At 40.2% G+C, this 23,685-nt stretch overlaps 1 protein-coding gene across 2 annotated transcripts; it reads left to right on the forward strand.

The window, feature by feature from the left end:
• Positions 1–1,931: 1,931 nt before the first annotated feature.
• Positions 1,932–23,475, forward strand: comp (cartilage oligomeric matrix protein). Of its 2 annotated transcripts, XM_051947712.1 has the most exons (19): positions 1,932–2,092; positions 7,415–7,488; positions 7,670–7,721; positions 8,135–8,283; positions 10,425–10,562; positions 11,924–12,001; positions 14,069–14,221; positions 14,425–14,529; positions 15,163–15,270; positions 15,370–15,529; positions 15,688–15,806; positions 16,708–16,760; positions 17,306–17,499; positions 17,570–17,748; positions 17,843–17,891; positions 18,685–18,881; positions 20,059–20,231; positions 21,919–22,058; positions 23,053–23,475. In XM_051947712.1, exons 1-19 carry the CDS (start codon positions 2,029–2,031, stop codon positions 23,109–23,111), a joined length of 2,244 nt encoding a protein of 747 aa, XP_051803672.1. In that variant the 5' UTR covers positions 1,932–2,028; the 3' UTR covers positions 23,112–23,475. The 2 variants fall into 2 exon arrangements, with proteins under 2 accessions (XP_051803672.1, XP_051803673.1); XM_051947713.1 differs by lacking the exon at positions 1,932–2,092 and having other exon boundaries at positions 7,420–7,488; positions 8,144–8,283.
• Positions 23,476–23,685: the final 210 nt, after the last annotated feature.

Here is a 23,685-nt window from a genome sequence, read left to right on the forward strand (position 1 = left end):
ACATTGACACTTAGAATAATTTCTGTTACCTAAAAACACACAGTTTGGTTGCAACATCATGAAAGGGAGAGTGACCAGTGATGGTCGGGTTTATCAATAAAAAACATGCATTATAACGGTAGTTTGGACAGTAAAGAGGTTTGAACTGTGCATTCATACACATGTTGGACCATCCATCCATCATCGTCTAAACACTACTTAATCCTTATTAGGATCATGAGGGGACTGGAGTCTATCCCATCTGACTTAGAGTGAAGGCAGGGGACACACTGGACAGGTCACCAGTCTATCACAAGGCTACACATAGAGACAAACAATCACTCTCACATTCACACCTACGGACAATTTAGAATCACCAATTAACCTCAGCATGTTTCTGGACTGTGGGAGGAAGCTGGAGAACTCGGAGAAAACCCACGCATGCACAGGGAGAACATGCAAACTCCATGCAGAAAGATCCAAGGTCCAGGTCGGGATGCGAACTGGGAATCTTCGAGCTGCAGGCTTTGCTTGATGGTGTCACATGAGAGAAAAAGAGAGAGGTGAGAGAAAGTTGACTTATTTCAAAGTTTGCAAACAGAAAAGATGGTGTACAGTGCAAAGTTCATGTTTAAGTTGAGCTGAATTTTGGGTAGGGCTGCACAGTGGAGTAGTGGTTATCACTTTCGCCTTACAGCAAGAAGATCCCCGGTTCAAATCTCAGCCTGGGTTGGCATGTTCTCTCTGTGCATGTGTGGGTTTTCTCCGGGTACTCCGGCTTCCTCCCACAGTCCAAAAATATGCTGAGGTTAATTGATAACTCTAAATTGTCTGTAGGTGTGAATGTGACTGTTCGTCTGTATTTGTAGCCCTGTGACAGACTGGCGACCTGTCCAGGGTGTCCCCTGCCTTCACCCTAAGTCAGCTGGGATAGACTCCAGCCCTCTGCGACCCTAGTGAAGGTTAAACGCTGTATAGATAATGGATGGATGGATGAATTTCAGATAGATCTGTAACCACTGCTGCTGTCAGTGCAGATAATGGAGGCTGCTGCTGCTAATGGTGGAATTGAAGCAACTGTGTGCAGCCATCAGTCCCGTTCATGCTTCAAAATTGTTCAGGAACATGTACTTGTTCCAGATGCAGCAGAGAAGTCCCTTCACCTGCACAACAGCGGCTCAAACAATCCAAGGAGCTTCAGCAGAAAGCAGCTGGACTTCTCTTTTGGGTTCTCAAATACGTTTTGCCTCTCATGTCAGAGGCTTCTTCATCTCTTGCCCGAAGGATTGAAGAAGCCTCTTAGATGAGAGGTGAAATGTCTTAAAGAACGCTAAGGAGCTCCTAGGTTTACCGTGAGGGACACAGATGACTCCCTTATGGCCCATTGTGAGAAAAAGAAGCATTTTCAAGAGAGCCGCTGTAAAAACCTACCTTTTTCATCTGAAAGCCTACTGTTATGTGTCATAAAACATCATGCACTGACTTCTTAATAATTTCCAAGAAGCATAAAATAGAAATTTAGCAAAAGTAGTCCTCACAATGTAGCAAAACAGACTATATTCACTTATCTTACTCAGATATTAATGTCTGATTGGAACATCTTTTCCAAAGTAGGAAACTAACAAGTATGCAAACAACCAGCTGGGGAAACAACTCAACAAGTCTGAATTCAAAAGTCAACCCTGGAAGCTTTTTCTTGAACATCAACCATAAACCTCAGTTATACACAAACTGCATTGTTCTGTAAAACTGAAGCCTCATAGTTTATTTTAACCACTGAAGCTTATATTACACTGTACCGTAAGCGGGGGGTGTGTTGTGTTGTGCAACCGTCTCTCTTGGAGGTTTAAGGGAAGGGATGAAGATGTAACTCAGAGTGAAGAGGGGGTGATGGTGGGGTATAAAAACCAAAGCAGGGGAAGGAAATCCTCCCAAAACTTTGCTGGAAGCAGGTTTGCAAGAAGAGCCCTGACACCGAGCTGAAGGAGGGAGAGAGAAGAGACGAAGCTGCTGTACCTGAACGGATTCTTCTGCTGCAGATATTAAACCATGCTGTGGTTGGTGGGGCTGACCTGTGTGCTGTGGGGAGGGAACGCTGTAGCAGCACAGAGAGGTGAGGAAAATGTTTCTGTTGGATGTTTATTAGGGATTTTAGTGAGTTAGCTGAACTTGATTGCAGACGACATAAAAAATATAATAAAAATGATGCTAAAAATCATCCAACAATGCATAAGATGTGATGTGGGCAAACAGCAGGTGCAACAAAGAACATGAGTTAATAAAGCATTATCGTGTTTTGCTTTGGACTATGGAGTGGGGAAACTATGAAATGCAAAGTTACTGATCCTCTAGGGATATTGCTTTTATGGAATCTATTAGCGTAGAAACTACAAAGGTACAAAAGTAGAGAAACATCCCAAATGACTAAGACGGGTGAGAAATTAACAAACTGAAGAAATACAGTCGCAGCGAAGTTTTATTTTTCAAAGAGGATTTGCTTTTTACTGCTTTTTTCATTAAAAATTAGCACCTCAGTTGACTCGTAAAGCTTCTGAAGGGGCTCAGAGGAAACCAGCGTTTGAAACATCCATCACACAATGAGGGAAAACAATCACTGCAAGCTCTCTGTCATCCAGGTCCCAACCTTTCTATTAGCGGCGAGGGTGATTTATTTGCAGTATCTTTTCTCTCTGCTGTGGAATTCATTCAGTAAACAGAGTTGCTACTAATGAGAAGAACACATTTCCTGCTCAGGAGACTCCTGCCCTCGTACAGCTCCTCTGGGGGAAGAGGTGGCACTCGGGCAAAATAGATGAGAAGAGGGGATGTTGGGGTCTTGTTGGGCTAATTAGTCAAAGCAGCGTGATCCGACAGGAAACTACCAGCTGCACATCACCTGGCATCTGCAGGATCTGACAACAGAGGGTGCCTTTTTTTCATTTTGGCGGGCGAAATTGAATTCTCTACACCTCAGTTAGTTTCTGTTTTTTATTTGTTACTGCCACAATTTTACTCACTATGGTCTCATGATCACTATAAGATAAAGTTCATGGAAATGGAACAACCATAGCTAGAAGTAAAGAGAACTCAATAATGTCTTTTGTGAAGTATAACAAAAATCATAGTTGCAAAAATTCTCCCCAAAAAATCAACAAAAGTCTAATTTATTTTCTTGTTTATTTTACAAAACTCAAATAAACCTGTAATCAACTTTTACAACAATTAATTTGCTCTATGAAAACAGCCTGCAGTTCAGCAGACTGTCTGAATTTTGGTCACCAAGTAGTGCAAGACGCTTTAGTTGTTTACAGAATGTGGTTAACAGTTTTTAAATGAGACGTGTAGATTAAAAAGTGATTTTATTGGAATAATACAATTTTTAGCTTGGATTTGAAGTAAGTGTGCTGTCTGAACTCAATGTCCCAGTTATTTATGTCTTTACAATTTCTGGCTCTTATAATTAATGCAGTTTTTGCAATATTTTAAAAGAAAACATTTAGTGTTGGGAGGGTAGAAGCATCTACGCTTTGTATGTCTTTCATAAGAATGGACTTACAGAGAATTGATGGCAGGACAAGCAGCTTTGGCAACATTTCGGCCACGGCAGGCAGCTGTTTTCAAGCACAAGACTCTAAAAACACCATGTAAATCCCTGCTCAGCACCAGACAGCAGACAGACACGGCTACCAACTAGCTGGTGAACACAGTGGAGCGTTTAGCACCTGAAGAGCCAGATGTTTCCCACAGAAGCTGGTGGGGACCAAAAACACAGCTAAAAGAGAGCGACTTAGGTTCCAAATGAAAAAGTGTTTGTCCACATCGATATGTGCATTTTCAGCTGCTATCTGACTTATGTATTGTTCAACTCTGTGCTTAAACATTTTCCCTTCATCTTATCCTTTTGCCTCAAAGTAAATCACATTGCAGTTCTCTGCTCAGATGGAAAAATAAAACTAAAAACTGTCATCAGAGAATATTGATATTTGCTGTTTTCAGAATCACTGGCTTGGTGACTCATTTACGGCTCCCTGTCTAAATGACTCCGAATAGTTTGCTCAATCATCAGCAGTGAGATTTCAGATTCATAGCAAAGATGAGTCACTTGGCATCATCAAAGATGGAACTGACTGCACTGTGGGAAGTTTTCAGTTCTGCATAGCACACAAAAAAATCCTCACTGTGTCTCACATTTCAGACACTGAAAATACACAGTGGATAGTTAATATAGTGGGGTGGCAGTCACATCCCAATATAAACCTAGTAAACAGCTGCTGGTATGGTAATATCAGCTGGCCAACAAAAAAGCTCACTACTAGACGAAATAAAGCAAAGGGAGATAAATTTGAGAGTTTTACTGTTTATAATTTCAATTTTTCATTCCAAACAGGATTCTCATGTTGTGGTTCCACATGAAAGACAATCCTTTTAGCATTTCTGGGTTAGACAGTGATTTTCCAATCGTTGACAGCTGGTTGAAAGAGGATAATCTGCATCGAAAATCCAGATCATACTGTATCATATCTGGAACAGAGTTACACTGTAGAAACACCCGGATTCCCACAGAGTATAGGTCGTGCAAGCATGTGAGCCTGAGCAATGTATCCTCCAGAAAACTTTGTATCGTTCCATATCTGGAAAATATATTTTGCAGCTGCCATCAAAACATCTCCAGTGAATGCGTGGGTTGTGGATGCAAAGGAAACCTGCGGTGGCTGAGGAATGCCAGGTATTAGATTTCTGTGTTAGACAGGCAGTGGATCATCTTGTACAGGAACCCCACACACATGTCCATATCTGCTCCCCAGTGAGCCTCTAGTCCCAGAATATCCAGCCAACAAAGCTTTCATAGGAAAACTGATGCACTGCAAAGAAGCGTCTGGAAGCAAACCAGAGCTGCACAATTTCTACTTTTATTTTTTTCAATGTAAATCACCTTGTAACTGTGTTTTGAAAAGGAGCCCAAAAGTATATGCATTATGGGAGGTGATTGGAATGTTGTCTTTTGTCAGTTTTTAAGTGTAGCTGATGACCTTCTCCTGTCATGTCAAGTTATTTCACTCTCTTATATTTCTGGTTCAACGTCAAAACATTTTGTTGAACAAATGATCCTAAAATATTCTTCTCAGAAGGGCAATTTCACGTGTAGATAAAGGCAATAAAAATGATTTATATTATGCATAAAAACAATAATATCCTAAGTGGAAGTGGTAGCTATAGTGTTTAGAGGAGATGAAAAAGTAAAGAACACAGACATAAATACAAAGAAGAAGTGCAACATGTTCGCTCAAAGGCAGTGCAGAGTTTCTTAGTTTAATTGAAAATCTAAAGTCCCTTTTTGGTCATTGATTTAACCTCTAAAAGCTAATTTCTGTGAACCAAAGGTCACTTATTTCAAAATTTTTACAAGAAAAAAATATTTATATGGCAGCATATAAATATTAAATACAAGAGGTCCAAGGACTGAGCATTGGGGAACCTCACACATCATGTTCATCTGCTCAGAAGGATAATTAGTAACTTGAAAAGCACTCAGAGAGCACAGTACTCTGCTAAGGCTGCTCAGTTGGCGTATTATTTCCAACGGATGAAATGTTTAATAAAAAATGACCTTGTGTGGAGTACAGGCATGTGTTGTGTATGTGCATGTTGTATATGAATACCTAACTGCGTGTAAATTACACTTATGAAGGTGTGTTGATGAGTTCATCACTTCTGGCAAGCCTTTGTTTTGCTACTGTTAAAATAACATTTCCCTCCATGTTTATATTTTGAAGGCGGATTTTTAATGTTTCGGGCTTTTATTTTGTAACCATTCCAGCGGCACAGGAAGTGTTGTCTAAGAAGCGGTTACTTGATATGACGAAGACGCTGCCTGCCAAAAAGTCATAAAATTCACATAAAGATGATAGAAACCGGTTCCACGCTGTTGCTGTCTACCAAAGGATGTGTTTAAGCTGAGAAGCACCGAGCGGGGACAAGGTTTTACAGTGAAGAAATGAGGGAAGGACCGAAAGGTGAATTTGTGTTCAAATAAGGCTGATGGCTGAACTTAACGTGTCCGGCTGCGGTTTGCTACATACCTGAGCTAAATATGTAGCGGTCGGCAGGAGTTGATGAGGAACACCCTACAGTTTAATCGTTTGTTCCTTGTATGATTTCCACCTGATAAATAATGGGCAATTTGTAGGAGGATAGCAATCATGTGATCGTCAGCAGGTAGCAGACACAGTGTTCACGTCATGGTTCCAGCGACGCAGTGCAGGCTGCTGTGTCTGGCAATGGGAAATCTTTAACAAAGCTTTGAATCCACATTATAAGCCGCACCACTGCCAAAATTTAATCACTTGGTCCTTGTGTCCTTTCTGACCTTCCCTGAAAATTTCATCCAAATCCGATGGTCTGTTTTTCCGTAATGTTTCACACAGACAGATTCACGTACTGGCCCTCACATAACTCCGCCATTTCCTTGGCAGAGTAATTATTTCTGTCCTGAAGCTAAGAATGAAATGAGTTTAGCACTGAACCTGTGAGCACAGTGCTGCTCTCTAGTCTGTCCTGAAGAAGCGTGTGATCAACTGTGTGAAAAGCACCAAAATCTAATAAGATCTGAACTAAACTTGGCTTGAATCAGTTTTCTTAAGACTACTAACCAGAACCTAAATGGAAGCTATCCCAGTGTTGTGGTTGGAACAAAACCCAGATTGTATATCATTAATGTTGCAATTTAAGATTTAAAAGCGATTTATTTTGATTCTTTTACTTACAAAAAGAATGTCTGGTTTTGGTCCGTGGTTGCTAATAGTGGGCTGCTCCTTTTCTGTTAGACTTTATGACTGCAGTCTTCAAATGTTCAGCAACAAAACATGATGGCAGAGAGATGATTGAACAGCTTTGTGACCCAAAAACTGCATTCCTGTGTTACTAAACTGCATTTTTTATTATGCTCTCATGATTCTCCTGGTCTGGTAACAAAGTGGGTTTCATGTCCAATTAGACTTTAGGTTTAAGTTTATGTTCACTCACTGTTTGGCTCAGTAACATATTATAGTTTGGATTTAAATACAGCCTTCTCACATCATGTCTGAAACCTCCATTTTCTAAATGAGTCCGGCCTCCTGAAACTGGTTGGCTGAAAGTCACAGACCTATGATAAATGACAAAGACACGTTGATTAGAAATTTGTGATACGTCACAAACAAACTTCATCTAAAAGAAAATGAATTTCCCTCAAAATGTGCCTTTTTGGGATGCATGGCTGGACAAAGAGACTATCTGCTGTAAATCTATTGACATAAAGCTAAAAACAGTGGTCGAGTGTTCTCCATCAATATATCGTGGATGTGAAGAAGGTGTGTTTGTGCAGGCTGCTTCGTTGAGATGGTTTTGTGGATAATTTTCCATAGCTGATTGGTTCATGTTTTCTTCTCACATCCAGATGGAGAAATTATCAGTCAGATCAAAATGACCAACCTCGCCTTGGCTGAGATTAAAGAGCTTCTGAAACAACAGGTAGGCCTCCTTCAATTAAGAAAAAAAACTTGTTGAATTCTTTCTTTCTGACAGAAGAAAATTCTTGCTTTCGAATGACATTTACTGTAATTTCCTAATGACCAAACATAGCTTTTGACAAACAGTAAATCAGGACGGGAATGTAAAAAAAATTAAACCTTCATCTATGAATCTATTCCAGATTAAAGAGATGGTCTTCCTGAAGAACACAGTGATGGAGTGTGAAGCTTGTGGTGAGTTGATTTGCCACCTTCTCAAGAATTTACACACGTTTATGTTTAAAAATAGAGTTTCTATAGTTTAATTTAAAGCCTATAGCTTTGTCCAAATGTGTTTAATGCAGCCAATTTTCAAACTTTTTCACATGGGTTTAATTGAACCTGAATTCTCTGAACCCTGGACCTGAAAAAAAAAAAAAAATCTGAAGACCTGCAAGAAAAACATTTGTTAATATAATTAGGACAGAATATATAACACTGATGTATTTTGATAGGATTATCATATCAGCAGATAAAGTTAACATACTGCAGAATCCATCAGAACTAATTGTATGAGATGACAGATCATGAGAACAAACCAAAATCAGTAACATGTAAAGAGAAGTTTCAGTGCTTTGAGTCAGAAGACGGCTGATCTCTCTCCTCAGGGATGGGAGGGATGCAGCCTCGTCCCTCCTGTGTGCCAAATCCCTGCCACCCCGGGGTGAAGTGTATGGAAACACCTGCAGGCATCAAGTGTGGAGCCTGTCCTGATGGTATGGAGGGTAATGGGACCCACTGCACCGATGTGGACGAGGTATGCAGAGGTTTAATGTACAAGACAAATACAGGATATGATGCTGTATTGTATGATATTGTATTGATAAACAGACACTCTGAAAGTAAAGAAAAATGCTGCAGAAATGATGTGAATGAGAAAATATGATATGATGCATTAAGATTCTACACACAGGGGCAATAACAAATTATAAAAAATAAATAAAAGAGCAGGTAGCATTTTGGTGACTATCTAGTTCATACAGGTAATATGTTATATTGCAATATGAATAAATCTGAAAAACATGTCTGTGATACAACATATGTAACTGCATTGTAAAACATGCTGCCATACATTACATAATTTGCATAGGAATTTCAAGAATGTCCGACGGCTGCAAACCCGATTATACAAACACTATACGCCGATGGAAAGCTTAGATTCTCATGAATCCGCCGGTATAAACCACTTTCAGATGCGATTACCACAGCGGGTGAGAAAAACACATTTGTCCGACAAAAACAAATATTCATCCATCCGTTCTCTATACACGGCTTCAACGCACACAGCGCGACTCACATTTCCGGGTTCATTATTACACACAGAAAAAAAGATTCCACAAAAAACGGCCATAATCCAACCTTTTACATCCAGACCACACAAGCCAGTAAACTATTTTGTCCAAAACATGTCCTGAAGTCGGTATAAAATCCACGAATCGGTCGTTTTCAAGGAAATGCACCTCGCGATGTGCGTCCAATATTCCCTGTATTTTTTGTCATTTTTTTTATTTAAAAATAGAATATTAGCGATTTTTTTGTACTGAAAACGGCTGGAATTGACTGAAGCTTAAAGGGTTAAAGATGAATATCCGAATATTCGTTCCGCCCCGTAACGTCCGACGGGGGGTGGGGTGGGGGTGGCGGAGATGGCCACACTTATTAGAGCTCTTCTGTAGATTGAGTGGGTAACAGCACTGTAAAACCTTGTAAAACCGGTGTTTTGGCGCAAGCTATCGTGCGATTTCAGAACGAGATTTTCTTTCTAGCGTTCTGAGATTTGGATACAGACCACAACAAAGAGCGATCGCCAGGTAATGTGGAGGTTTTCGTTCACTTCTCATCTCTAGTATATTGTGGGACACTCGTTGAGACTATCCGAGCCGGTCAGTGTGGGGAAAAAAGCACGTTAGGGCGGACTTTGACGCGGGGGGGGCCAGTTGCCCCATACTTGTCGCGAGCTGAGCTGCTAGCTGAGCTGCGAAGCTGCCTGCCTGGCTAAATACTGGAGCTATGTCGAAAATTCATTTCTCAATCACTCACATGTATGAAATTACATATGAAAACAGACCTCAGGTTGAAAAAAAAACGAAGTTCCCCTTTAAGTCAGCTGATAGACTCCACCCCCACCCCCCCGCCACCCTAATGAGGATTAAATGTTGTTTAGATGATGGATGGACCTCAGTAAACATGTGAAAATACTCTAACATGCATGGAGGACCAGTCTCCAACAACAAACACATCAAATACCAGAGAGGAACATTATGTCAGTTTGTTTGTTTGTTGTTTTTGGTAGACTTTCGACATGAATGCGATGGAACAATGAGTGTTGGACACAGCAGACAAACAGGCTTTCCCACGGTGGACAAGTGTCGCAGTGAAGCCGTAAACTTTTATTTGTTGGTGTAAACCAAACTCAAAGAAACTGATAAATATCTGGCATTACTGTAGTGTCAGATACATTCATTCCTCTAAACAACAATGAATATGTGCAGACTTAAGTGTGACAGAGTTTCATACTTAAGATGGAGTTTAACTAGAATCGCTCTTTGCATGTGGATGAGAACCTCACATGTAGAAGAAAATGTCTGTTTTGTAAAATACTCATTGTTGACAAGGTGTACGTGTCACATTAAGATATTCCAGTCCTGCTGGAGGGCCTCACTTAAATGGAATGCAGCCATAGTTGATGCTATCAGTCACTGTAATCTCCCTGCTATGACCTACAGTGAATGGGCACCATTAAAACCCTATTCTGACATCTGTCTGACCTCATGCCAAAACAAGCAGTAACTCTAGCCAGCTTGTACCAGAGCACAGTTCTAATGATAACAGACAGCAGAGCCAGATCCACATCCTTCGATAACATCCTCATGTGTGTCTGTCCTCTGTTGTCCTCAGTGCACTGTGATGCCCTGCCACATGGGTGTTCGCTGCATCAACACCTCCCCAGGTTTCCGCTGCGGATCCTGTCCTGCTGGGTACCACGGACCTCAGGTTCAGGGCGCCGGCCTCACGTACGCCAGAGCCAACAAACAGGTCAGTCAGTAAGCAGCATTTAACTCCTTTCAAACCGTTACTCTGTGATCTTTAACCCTCGTGTTGTCCTGCGGGTCAAAATTGACCCATTTTAAAATCTGAAAATGTGGAGAAAAAAATTTCACAGTGAAACTTCTGATGTCGGGCTGCACAGTGACGTAGTGGTTAGCACTTTCTCCTTGCAGCAGGAAGATCTTCGGTTCAAGTCTCGGCCTGGACCTGGGATCTTTCTGCATGGAGTTTGCATGCTCTCCCTGTGCATGCGTGGGTTTTCTCCGGGTACTCCGGCTTCCTCCCACAGTCCAAAAATATGCTGAGGTTAATTGACTACTCTAAATTGCCCGTAGGTGTGAATGTGAGTATGACTGTCTGTCTGTATATGTAGCCCTGCGACAGACTGGTGACCTGTCCAGGGTGTCCCCTGCCTTCGCCCGAGTCAGCTGGGATAGGCTCCAGCACCCCCCGCCACCCTAGTGAGGATAAAGCGGTGTATAGAGAATGGATGGATGGAACTTCTGATGTCCACATTTTCAACATTTTTGGGGAATTTTTTTTAACTTTTTTTGGTGGGAAAAAAAGAAATGCTAAAAATGCTTCTGAAGAACATTCACAAAAAATAACCAAAATCTATTGATTTTTTTAATGTTCTTGAAGAAAATATTAGAAATATTAGTGATATGTATGTAATCACTTTAGATATTTTGGGGATTTTTTTGGAAGATTTTTACAAATTTTTTGAAAATACTTACAAGAATTTTCTTGCCAAATTTGGGGGATTTTTTAAAAAATAGAACTTTTAAGGAATTATTGGAATTTTCTTTCTGAAGGTTTTGCAAATTTTCAAAAATTTGGGGATTTTTTTTGCAGATTTTTGGAATTTTTTTTCAGACAAGGAAACAACATTTTTGGGTGCCTGTAAATGAGGACAACAGCAGGGTAAGCAGTGATAATCGCAGTAGTGGTGGAAATAGATTGTCTTTTAGTACATACTTACCTAGATAACAAAATCCAAAGGATCATATCAGTGTGAGAAGACTTGTGTATATACACATAAAAAAAGTTAATCTAAAGAAAACTGCAAAAATATCAATTAATCATTTACAATATCTTCTCACTTTGAAGAGGTTGTTGATATTTTTGATGATGAATAAATTCCCCTTCTCAACAGTTCCTTCCTGCATCCAGTGTCTTTCCACAGACAGTTTGTCAAACAGACTGCTTCAGCACCACATTAATCCTCTGTACAGACCCGACTTCACTCCGCTGCACCTCATTCCTTTCTGTCTCTGATTTCACTCTTAAAGTGGAAAACCACTCAAGTTCGAGCTTGTGCTTTCTGTCTTCCTGTTTGCCCTTTCAAGGTGTGCAAAGACATCAACGAGTGTGACGGTTCCAACAATGGAGGCTGTGTGGAGAACTCTGTGTGTATGAACACCCCTGTGAGTATAATCACTACAAATCTACAATAAATCACTGACTGTCGTGCTTAACCGGAATATAATGCTCACAAGAATATTACCTGTACAATATTCTTTGGAAGGATTTCATGCCATGTTTTGTAATGTCTGTCAGGATAAACACTTTTCTTTGATAAATTTTCCAGTAAAATGCCTGAGTAACTTTTCAAAAGCAAAAGTTATTTTCTGAAACCGAGTGAATGGAACTGAGCAGTAAACCATGTTTTTTTCATTTAAATAGTCAAATCTACCCCAAATTCTTCATAAAATCCTTCAAGATAGAACATCCAGCAGATGCAATAGACAACTTTAGACATTTATGTGAAGTTTGCCAGAGTCACAGTCCCTTTTAAACACACTTTTCATGATCTGACAGCAACTGAGCATGTCTATTTTGGACCTAGAAACGTTTCTGTGTCACTTTCAGCATTACATAAGTCTGGATTGCATGCTATCACATTCATGGATAAGCATCCAGAAGCAACGGTACTTTGAGTTGTGTGAAGAGATTAAGGGAAGGCTTTTTCCAAATTTCAACACCAATATTTGACCAATAACACCGCAGAGAAAGTTTCTCCTTTGAGTTTATTAAATATCTGCTGCATTAAACTACAGCAGAATCCACACGAGTGTCTGTAAAGCAAGAGAGCTGCCTCGTTCTTTGTGAAACTAACCCCTGCGGCTTCTGTTGAGAAGGCTTTCGATACATATTTCTGTGTAAAGGACATAACTGAACAATACTTTCTCTTCTTCTTGACACTAAAACTTAGCATCAGCCTTTATTTACCTTGTGACCACAGTGGTGTCTGAGAACAACCATGTTTTAGTTGGATTGCATGTAGCAGTGTCCAAGATGGGTGGAAATAAAACCCCTGGCTACGCTCTGTTTCAGACCTAAGGATTTCCAACTATTCCCAAATGATTTTACTTGAATGGATAGTTTTACCAGTGAAGTATCATTATATAACACCAGCCTGTGGGGTTTTCACCACATCTTAAATCATCAATTCACTCAACAACCAAAAACTTTCTACAACTGTCTATTTTCTTTTGCTACAGCCTGAACATTCTAGCTTGGAAAATCCAAACTGAATCTCCATGTAATCTCCTATCTCCATGTTAGGAGATACAGGAGAGTCAGTTTGGTATTGTGTGAATTGAATCGCGTTTCCCTCCCGGTACAATTTGGTACGACCAATCATAGCACGGGAGGCGGGAGTTAATGCTGCGTCATCTTCAGCGCTTGGATTACCCATAAAGATGATGCCGGAGGAGGAGGGGGGCTAAAGCGAATCTTTTTGTGGTCTCTTGGCATTTTGGATGGCGTTAGTTGTTGCCTCTTTTCACTTGACGTTTCCGACGATGAGGAGGCAGTGGATGGCTCGTTACTTTCGCCTTCTTGCCATTGTTTGTACAGAGGAAAATCCCGTTCCAAACGTGTAAGTAAATTTAAGCAACTTTTACACATACGCACCGACTTGGTTTGGCTCCGATTTAAAGTTATTCCTAACACCGCTAATCGTTCGGAAGGAGTCTTTTGTTGCGTAGCCTTTTGAAAAATAAGTGTTGTACTTGAGAGTACCCCATGTATTCGCAGATTTTTGTGACAAAAACGGCAGTAATCATTCACCGTGACGCTTTCTCAGCTGCATGCCATTGTTGTTTGGACTACATGGACTTCAAGGTCGATTTGTTTGTGCGTCACATCCGTGTTATGCTGATTGGTTCTTTCTCGTTCAAGCTGCATTCGTTAGCCCCTCCTTTTTGAAATCGTCTCCTATCATCACAATGCCAGACTGCCTTTATTTGTATTTATATTAATACATAAATAAAGTCAGTCTGGATTTTCCAGGCAATGAACATTCCTCAATAGAGACCAATGAAGTCAACATTTCTATTCAAATCAATAGAAGCCATACACCATCCAGGACAGTGGATCCTTGTTGACTGTCTGGAGAGCTGCTTTTGGAGCTTGATTATGATACTAATGTAGGACCCCAGCTTCACCCTGACACCCCTGTGATGTTTTTATTGCCTCTGTATGATCAGGGCTCCTTCAGATGTGGTCCCTGTAAGCCAGGATATGTTGGGGATCAGCGACGTGGTTGTAAACCTGAGAGAGCCTGTGGGAACGGCCAGCCCAACCCCTGCCACGCGAGTGCAGAGTGCATCGTCCATCGAGAGGGAGCCATTGAGTGTCGGGTGAATGATGAAACTTTAGATTAGAAAACCGAAAAGGTGTCACAATTATATTTCAGTGCAAAAACGGCCATGAAAAAGTCTCTCATCTTGTGTCTCTTGTGTCAGATGTTGTGAAATCACAGGTCTGTTTGACACTGTATGCAGAACACAGCAAGGCCGCTGAAAACAGGGAGTGCAGCTCTTAATACTGTCCGTCTTCACAGTGTGGAGTTGGATGGGCCGGTAACGGCTACCTCTGTGGTGCCGACACTGACATCGATGGTTTCCCCGATGACAAACTGGAATGTCCGGAGAGGAACTGTAACAAGGTGAGTCTCCTTCATGTGTGTAAGAAGTGTGAAATTAAAGAACAGAATCATCAGCGTAAATGATCACAGTTTATTCAGCCACAAACAAATAAAGGTTTTGCATAAATGTGACCGTATGTAGTACCATGCAGAAGGTTTAGGCATTAAATGTAAAGTGAAGGTGCCGAAAGTATAAATATAAAGACATTTGATAATTATCATCACATAAAGTGCAATTTTTAAACATTTCTCGAAATGTCTTGGAGAACTTGCCACAGTTGTTTTGTAGATTTATTGTCTCAATATGTTCCGACTTTTCATGTGACTGATTCAGTGATGGTGATATCAGGACTTTGTGTAGTGAGCATCATCTGTTTTAGGACTCCTTGTTCTTTTTGAGGCGCAAGGCTCTTATCTTCTCCTTGATTCTGGCTCCGTAGTCTCTGTTATGCTGTAGAATGAACTTGGGACCAATCAGAATCTTCACTGATGGTATCCCTTAATCAATAAAAATACAAACTGCCAATGTGCCCCAAGCCTGAAATTCTAGATCACCGTATATCAAACACATTGCAGTTAATTATTACAAACTTCATTATCTTGATAGTGCCTGTCTGCTTATTTTCCTTTCTTGTTGTCTGCTTTTCTTTTCAGGATAACTGCCTCACTGTGCCCAACTCTGGTCAGGAAGATGCCGACAGTGATGGAATTGGAGACGCCTGTGATGAAGATGCAGATGGGGATGGGATCCTGAACACACAGGTTGGTGTTTAAAAGACATTAATGAAAAAAAAAAACTAAACGTGTGTACATATGTTTTTCATGTCTTTGCTGGCAGAGACTAAAACCTCTCCTTCACAGGATAACTGTGTGCTGGTGCCCAACGTGGACCAACGCAACGTTGATGAGGACGACTTCGGCGATGCTTGCGACAACTGCCGTGCAGTGAAAAACAACGACCAAAAGGACACAGATGAGGACAAATTTGGTGACGAATGTGATGAAGATATCGATGGGGATGGTGAGTACTTAAGTTATTATTAGCTTTATTAAAATAGACTCAAAATTCAGTGGTTTGAAAGCAGATTATCCCTCTGTTATCCTGGAGATGAAATTAGGACCATGTATTCGCTACTTAAAGTTACATTCAATATTCACTGATATTCCTTTTAATTTCAGGAATCCTGAATCACCTGGATAACTGCAAAAGGGTTCCGAATGCTGACCAGAAAGATCGAGATGGAGACAATGTGGGAGACGCCTGTGACAGCTGTCCATATGTTCCTAACCCTGACCAGGTGAGAACTCTGTTGGTTACTGTATATAGTAAACAAAGGCCTAATGCTACCCCATGTGTCTGCTTCCTTTTCAAACAGTGTTTGCTGCGGTGCTGCTCTCTGGGGTTGAACTTAGGGCTGTAGTTGGGTTGACACTAATGAATTTAGTTTAGCTTAAAGCTTGGATGGGCAAGCTTTTGCTGTTATTGGCATTATTGGGCCATTGTAACATAGACTTCTGTATGCTCTCTTAGTGCCATTTTCAGGCTTTATAAAGTGTAGCTTATCACAAGAGATATCAACCAATCAGGGCTTTTTACCCACATCAGGTGACAGCCTTTTAGGCTTCTTTAAGACAGTCTCATCTAACACCCTGTTCACTTCTTCGTAAAAATTGCAACAGCACTCTCACTCCATACATGCCATTAATAACACTTCTGTATCACTGTCAACATGGCACAAGATCGAACAGCAAGTCGTCACATTAACAGATAGGCACACGAGTGTTGTAGCTCACTTCAACTTGTTTGAAGGGATTTTTATTAAGCTTGAAAACAGACTCTAACTCTGTACAGCAAATAGCTCAGATAAATGATATTCTCCAAGAATAATTATAATCCAGGATTTTTTTTTAAAAATCCTAAGAGTAAGAGTATTTTCTCCAAGTTTATTAGATACCTGCAGCATTAGACAGCGACGGAATCCATAAAAATGTCTCCAGAGCAAGAGTGTTTTCATAATTAGCATTGTATATATGAAGCTGAGAGGTTTTTAGTGAGTTCATTCCACATTTTCTTGTTAGCTGCAGTGATCATTGTCATCGTTGGGTTTGTTGCCTTGATGCTTCCTATTGTGTTGTGTCAAAATTAACACTAGCCTTTAAGAATTTAATGTTGACAACATCTAACCATGTGTTCCAAAGATGGATGCGGACAATGACTTGATTGGAGACCCCTGTGACACCAACAAGGACAGGTATTGTGGCGTCTCATCAATCACATCACATACATGTATACGTCAAAGTCAGATTTATTCATAAAACGGCTTTAAAAACAACAACAATTGAACCGAAGTAGAACACAACTATTAATGCAAACCACAGAAAGCGCTAAAACGCAATGAGAAGGAAGACAGATCCATAAATAATGCCACTAAAAGCCACCAAAAAAGAATATAAAGTACTACGGTAAGAGATGGAGCCTGGGTGTCAAGCCCTACCTGAATACGAAGGCATGATTCTTGTGCCTACATCTTGGCTCTAACCAGGCTATGAAGATGTAAGATTCTGCTAAGTAAAAAGGCCCAACCCATTTAAAGCCTTAAAAACAAACGATAAAATCCTAAAACCAATCCTAACACAGACCAGAAGGGAGTGAGGCAAAGTCAGTACTGGTGGTGGATTATCTTTACTTTTCCTGTTAGAAGACAAGCAGATGCTTTTTGAACCATCTGCAGAAGATTTTTGTACACTCAAAGTCAATATCCGCACATGCCATAAAATCTAGCTGTCTCTTGTCCAGTGATGGTGATGGTCACCAGGACTCTCGGGATAACTGCCCAGCCGTCATCAACAGCTCTCAGCTGGACACTGACAAAGACGGAAAAGGAGATGAGTGTGATGATGATGATGACAACGACGGTATTCCAGACCTGCTGCCACCTGGTCCTGACAACTGCCGTCTGATCCCCAACCCTCTGCAGGAGGACTCTGATGGTGGGTATAATCCCTCGCATCATTTCATTGGGTGTTAATTAGGTAATTAAGGAACTATCTGTCCTCCCAGGTGATGGTGTAGGAAATGTTTGCGAGACGGATTTTGACAATGACACCATCGTCGACACCATTGATGTTTGTCCAGAAAACGCTGAGGTCACCCTCACTGACTTCAGAGAGTACCAGACCGTCGTTTTAGACCCAGAGGGAGACGCACAGATCGACCCCAACTGGGTGGTGCTGAATCAGGTCAACTGGTTGATTTTGCTGTTGTGTTTTTACACCTGAAAATACTTTGCAACAAATTAAGTTTCTTGAGTTTCCCACTGTTCTGCTTGTGCAGGGAAGGGAAATTGTGCAGACTATGAACAGTGATCCTGGCTTGGCTGTTGGTAAGAACATCTGTTTAATTTTTTAAAAAAGGAGTTTTTTTTTTTTTTACATTTTGGGAAACCTGATTAGCTTAGTTTCTTGCCAGGTGCCACGACACTGATACCACATTTATGTCTGTGTGATACTTATTTCGCCTCCACCAGCAGCATTAAAGCTTAGCTTAGCACAAAGAGGAGGGAAACAGCTAGCCTGGACTTGTCTAAATGTTGAAGGATCCACTTATCAACACATGCAAAGCCAACTAATTGCTATGTTTGCTAGCTCTTTCCTTTCGTCTTCAGTCTTCATGCTAAGCTAAGCTAACTAGCTGTGGGCTGTAGCTTCATATTTACTGCACAAACATTGGAGTGGTATTGGTGTTCTCATCTAACACTTGAAAGAAAATCAGTGCAGTCTTCTCTTAGCCTTAAATTCCTGACAGCATCCTGGGTTATCCTCAAGAAAGTCGTAGGATATGTAAATTACATAAATAGATAATGTAGGATAAATTACTATGTAAGCGTTTTATGTTGGAAACTACTGATGTATCGGACTTTTCAGTTAGAACAGCGACCACAAATGATCAATATTTGTGTTAAATTAGCAGCAAGCTACACTTGACCTGAGTTTTGATTATGGCAAACATCGATTTCACAGTGATAATGGGTTTAACTTCACTTTCTTTACATTGTTGCTCAGTCTAGTCTGCACGCCAGACAAAAACAGAAAATATCTAAAATTTGTCTGGTCCTCAGAGGTTACACAAGTTCTGCACCAGACTCTGATATCTGTGTGGAACTGTCTGTGCCACAGGTTACACTGCTTTCAGCGGTGTGGATTTTGAAGGGACGTTTCATGTTAATACGGTAACGGACGACGACTATGCTGGTTTTATCTTCGGCTACCAGGACAGCTCCAGTTTCTACGTGGTGATGTGGAAGCAGGTGGAGCAGATCTACTGGCAGGCAAACCCGTTCAGAGCTGTGGCAGAACCAGGCATCCAACTGAAGGTTGTACAAGAGAAGGAAATACCACATTTTAGATGTACAATTTACAGAAAATACATGTACAGCAGAGCAGTTTAGCTATGAGGAACAGCAGTTCCATATCTGGATAAAGGACCATTTATAAAAGGGTTATAATCCATTATTACTGGCTTTATTATTAGTTGATAAATCATTTTAACACTTTATAGAGCAGTTATCCAGATGTCTGGCATTTTTCCTGAAGGTAAGTGGTCCAACAGTGTATTGGAGTCTGTTTAACCCTCGTGTTGTTCTGCGCGTCAAATTGACCCGTTTTAAAGTTTGAAAATGTGGAAAAAAATATATTTTCCAGTGAAACTTCTGATGTCCATATTTTTTAACATATTTGAGAAATCTTTTAACAGTTTTTGGTGTAAATAAAGTAATGTTAAAAAAAAAGCTTCTTAAGAACATTCATAAAAAAATCAACCAAAATCAACGAAATTCGCTGGATTTTGGCTGATTTTGTTGTGAATGTTCTTTAAGAAAATATTAGAACTTTTAATCATTTTAGATATTTTTAGGATTTTTTGGAAAATTTTGAATCATTTTTTGAAAATATGTACAAGAATTTTCTTGTCACATTTGGGGGATTTTTTTCAAAAAATAAATCTTTGAAGGGAAACTTTTAAGAAATTACTGGAATTTTCTTCCTGAAGGTTTTGCAAATTGTCAGAAATTTGGGGAATTTTTTAGCTGAATTTTTAATTTTTTTCAGACAAGGAAAAATATTTTTTGGTGCCCGTAAATGAGGACAACAGGAGGGTTAAAGAGTCAATGAGAAAAGCAGCGTTTTATAGAGGAAATTTCTTTCACAACCCAGAAAATGTTCCTATTAATCACTTTTATCTGATCTACAAAGCATAATATGCTGTTCGGTTACAGTTTATAAATTCAAGAAAGATACTGACATATTTCTCAGACAAAGAGCTATTCTGGAGCAAGACATGATCGAGTCAATTTTTTGGAATAAACCTCAGTGACCAGCTTTTACTGATGGATTTTGGTAATCTAAGTTTATAGTTGAAAGTGTTCTGCTCTTCCAAAAGCAGAACAGAAACATCTGAGATACGAGAACTGTTGTGACTTGCTGACCGATTGCAACATGATATTACTGAGTCCAGAAAATTCAGTCTTGTTGTCGTTTGGTGTCTTTGAAAAGGCAGTAAAGTCAGACACAGGTCCAGGTGAGAATCTAAGGAACGCCCTGTGGCACACCGGCGACACCAGCGACCAGGTGAAACTCCTGTGGAAAGACGCTCGCAATGTTGGCTGGAAAGATAAAACTTCTTACCGCTGGTTCCTCCAGCACCGGCCTGCTGACGGCTACATCAGGTACCCTCTGAATTACAGGGTCAACTTATTTTGAAAAATGTGTTGTCTAATAGTTTGCTGTGAGTTGGATGCATAAACTGTAAAGAAAATAGGGATGTAGTGACCATGAGTCATCCACTGGTTTGTGGGTTACTGTTTTGAAGTCTCAAGTTTGGCATTGTTCTGTTTTTATGTTGGTGTTTTCAGGCCAGACATAAGTGAACCGTGGATTTGACTGAGAACGTGAGGACACGACACGTTAACTGTCAATCACTAAATATCCCGCTTCACGGCTTTATCATTGATCTTACCCTAAATGGGACCATAGCATTAAGAGTAAACACCATTCTGTATTGAAAGAGACTTGAAACTAGCGATTGTGGCCATAATGTGTTTCATATACAGTCTGTGGTTAGAGGAGAAGGTCATTAACAGTTTTACATAGATCACTCACAACATTACGACGACGAACAGCTGAATTGAATTCTATTGATCATCATAATCCACCCACCTAGAAGTGTGGTAGACCAAAGACATCTAGTGTCAGGCAACAAAGGACACCCACAGAAGTCCTGTGTCTGTGACTTTATAGGTGAGTGATGTGCTTGGTGACACTAAAGGGATCTACACATTATTAGGCAGGTGGTTTTAATGTTGAAGCTGACAAAACGGGATCATCTTTTGTCATGTTTCTTTCACTCACTCTTGATTCTTTGAGAAATAAGTCTGATGAACTTTGCTGACTGCAGCGAACGTGCTGTTAATTTATAATTTGTTTGTAGTCATGCCTTCAAGATCAAAAATCTGAAGCAGCGGCAGCAGCTCTGAGGTTCTGTACTTCTGCACAGTGAGCTAAATGCTAATATCAACACACTAAAATGCCCACAGGACACTGCTAACATGCTGATGCTAAGCAGGATAGTCATTTTCACCGTTTTGGTTTAGAGCACTGTCATTTAATAATTAACACTAAACACAAAGTACAGCTGAAGCTAAGCTTTGGTCATACACCAGTTTAAACTAATGATGGCGCTGCATGAAAAGTTTGTGGGTCACCAAACTCTGAACAGTTTATCCTCTGACATCCATGAATGTGACTAGCCAATAGGTGTTCCTGAATGCCAATAAAAGTCCAAAATGTGAACCTTTTGGTGGAATCAGGTTAGGGGTTTAGCCCCAAAATAACGGTACCAGAAACTTATGACAACCAGTGCTGAGGTTGAAGCGCACAAACGTTGCATGCATGAACAGACCTATTCAAATACAAGCATAACGACAATATAAAAGAACACCCATGATGCTATTTATGGTACAACTGGCCACTCGTAGAATACGTCGGACATCGTAACTTCCATGTGCTGAGTAAACATACTTTATGTAGGAGAAGCACATATCTGTAACAATAATGATTGTTATTTCTAATTGTTTATATCAATTTATTTAGAATTTTGAAATCATAACACTACCTCACTGGGTGGTAGGGTGGATAGAATCGAACCTCTGGTGACCATGAATATCTGTAGAAACAGTCATGAAGATCTATGAAATAGTTGTTGGGGTATTTCAGTCTGGACTAAAGATGTGGACTGACAGATACAACTAAAGCAACAAACTAAACTGAAGATGTAACTGTTACAATTTAGTCCAGTTTGCAAAGAAGGAGAAACACTGAATCTACTATTCCGATGTTTCTGGCATTTGTTCGCAGAGTTCGTTTCTATGAGGGTACCCAGATGGTGGCAGACACAGGCGTCATCATAGATGCCACGATGAGAGGAGGTAGACTTGGAGTCTTCTGCTTCTCCCAGGAGAACATCATTTGGGCCAACCTGCGTTATCGCTGTAACGGTCAGTGAAGATGTTTAAAGGGTTGATGGGATGGATGATGGCTGGAACCTACTCTGAACACTTGTTAGTGCAGTCACGTTATTTCAGTTAACTGGGCATTTACTGGTATATATACTGTATATATGTTTTTTTTTTCTGCATTTTTCAGGAGCTTAACAATTGTCAGTGGATATAACCTTCAGTTACTACAAAGCTAAATGGTTGTAAATAGTCTAATATGTTTGATTTTAGAATATAAAGGTTAAAGAAGGAGCGCTAACACATTTGCACATTTTACATCAATGCATTTGATGGACATGGAAAGAGCATTTTGAGCAGGTGTGAACTAACCGTGACGTCACCCGTTGGTTTCAACGCCGAGGAAATGAAGCCCGGATTTTGCTACTTCCTGGTCGCCGTTTTGGATTTTTTGGAGCCAGTGACGTAAAAAGCGTCATCAAACAGGCTGGACCGGAGAGCAACTAGGGGCAGGATTGGCTGAAGACTCTCTTATCCCGCCCACATTTTACCACAGAGGCTTCTGTTGCTGTCTATCAAGTATAGCCACGCCCCCTGGCTCCGCCAACTTTAACGATTTATTTAAAATTCAGTATTGATTTATTTTAAGATCGGCCACCTGATCTCTCATCTTGACCATGAAAACTAACGGGGAAAAAATCCTGAGCTGTAGAACATCAGTCTATCAAATTTTATTTTTTCCAAAAATGAATTGGAGTCTATGGAGAAAAAGCTTTTTGGAGCCAACCCTAGCGGACGGCGTGATATTGCAAGTTTTTGACACTTCCGGGTGGGCTTCAAATTTGGAGCCAGATGCTACGTCCATCTTTATATACAGTCTATGGTTTTGACAGACTTTATTCATTTCGGTGACTAGACTAATTTTTAAAAGCCTCCTACTGTAAATGCAAAGTAGAGATATAAATGCAGCTATAAAAGACAAAAGAGACTTTGCTCACTAATAAGTGGACTGACCTTCTGCTGTATCTGCTTTTAGACACTCTTCCTGAGGACTTTGACACCTACAGAGCCCAGCAGGTCCAGCTGGTTGCCTGATGACAACAAACAAGCCCAAACGAAACACTTTTCCAACGCACAACTGGGTCTCAGAGAGAAAATCATCATGACGTAGATGTTTAAAGGTCCACCAGACAAGTTTGAAATTTCTCAAGTGAAAACTGATCAACTGTGCTCTGAGTTTCTGACAGAGGAAACGGCTGTAAAACTCTTCAGAGAGGAGTGATAATATCATACAAAATGTTTGATTGGTTTAGCTTTTGCCAAACAGACATTTCTGTCCTATGCCATGTTCCTACAAAATATTGTCCATTGTATATTTACATTTCAATTTTTACTTTTGAAAGTAGAACTCTTGCAAAGATTTAATTGTCATTGATAAATAAATGTGGATTTTAGTAAACTTTGGGTGTGAATTAATTTGCTGTAGCTGCAAAGGTGATCGCGAATATTTAATATTACCAATTTATTTGCATGAAAGCACTAGTGAAAAAGCTAATTTTGCAGGTAGCTTTAAGTTTCATTAATGTCAAATTTAATCGAAAATACAATTATCTAATCCTATAAATTCATATTGTTAATGCAAATTATTTTGAAAAAACAATACCTGGAA

This window comes from Acanthochromis polyacanthus, chromosome 4, assembly GCF_021347895.1.
Source record: "Acanthochromis polyacanthus isolate Apoly-LR-REF ecotype Palm Island chromosome 4, KAUST_Apoly_ChrSc, whole genome shotgun sequence".
Lineage (NCBI taxonomy): Eukaryota > Metazoa > Chordata > Actinopteri > Pomacentridae > Acanthochromis > Acanthochromis polyacanthus.

Excerpts from the sequence above, each read along its gene's own strand:
- comp (XM_051947712.1), top strand. The coding sequence starts at position 2,029 with ATGCTGTGGTTGGTGGGGCTGACCTGTGTGCTGTGGGGAGGGAACGCT. Across the intron at positions 17,500-17,569 it reads TCTGCAGGAGGACTCTGATG|GTGATGGTGTAGGAAATGTT; the intron begins GTGGGTATAATC and ends CTGTCCTCCCAG. Across the intron at positions 17,749-17,842 it reads ACTGGGTGGTGCTGAATCAG|GGAAGGGAAATTGTGCAGAC; the intron begins GTCAACTGGTTG and ends CTGCTTGTGCAG.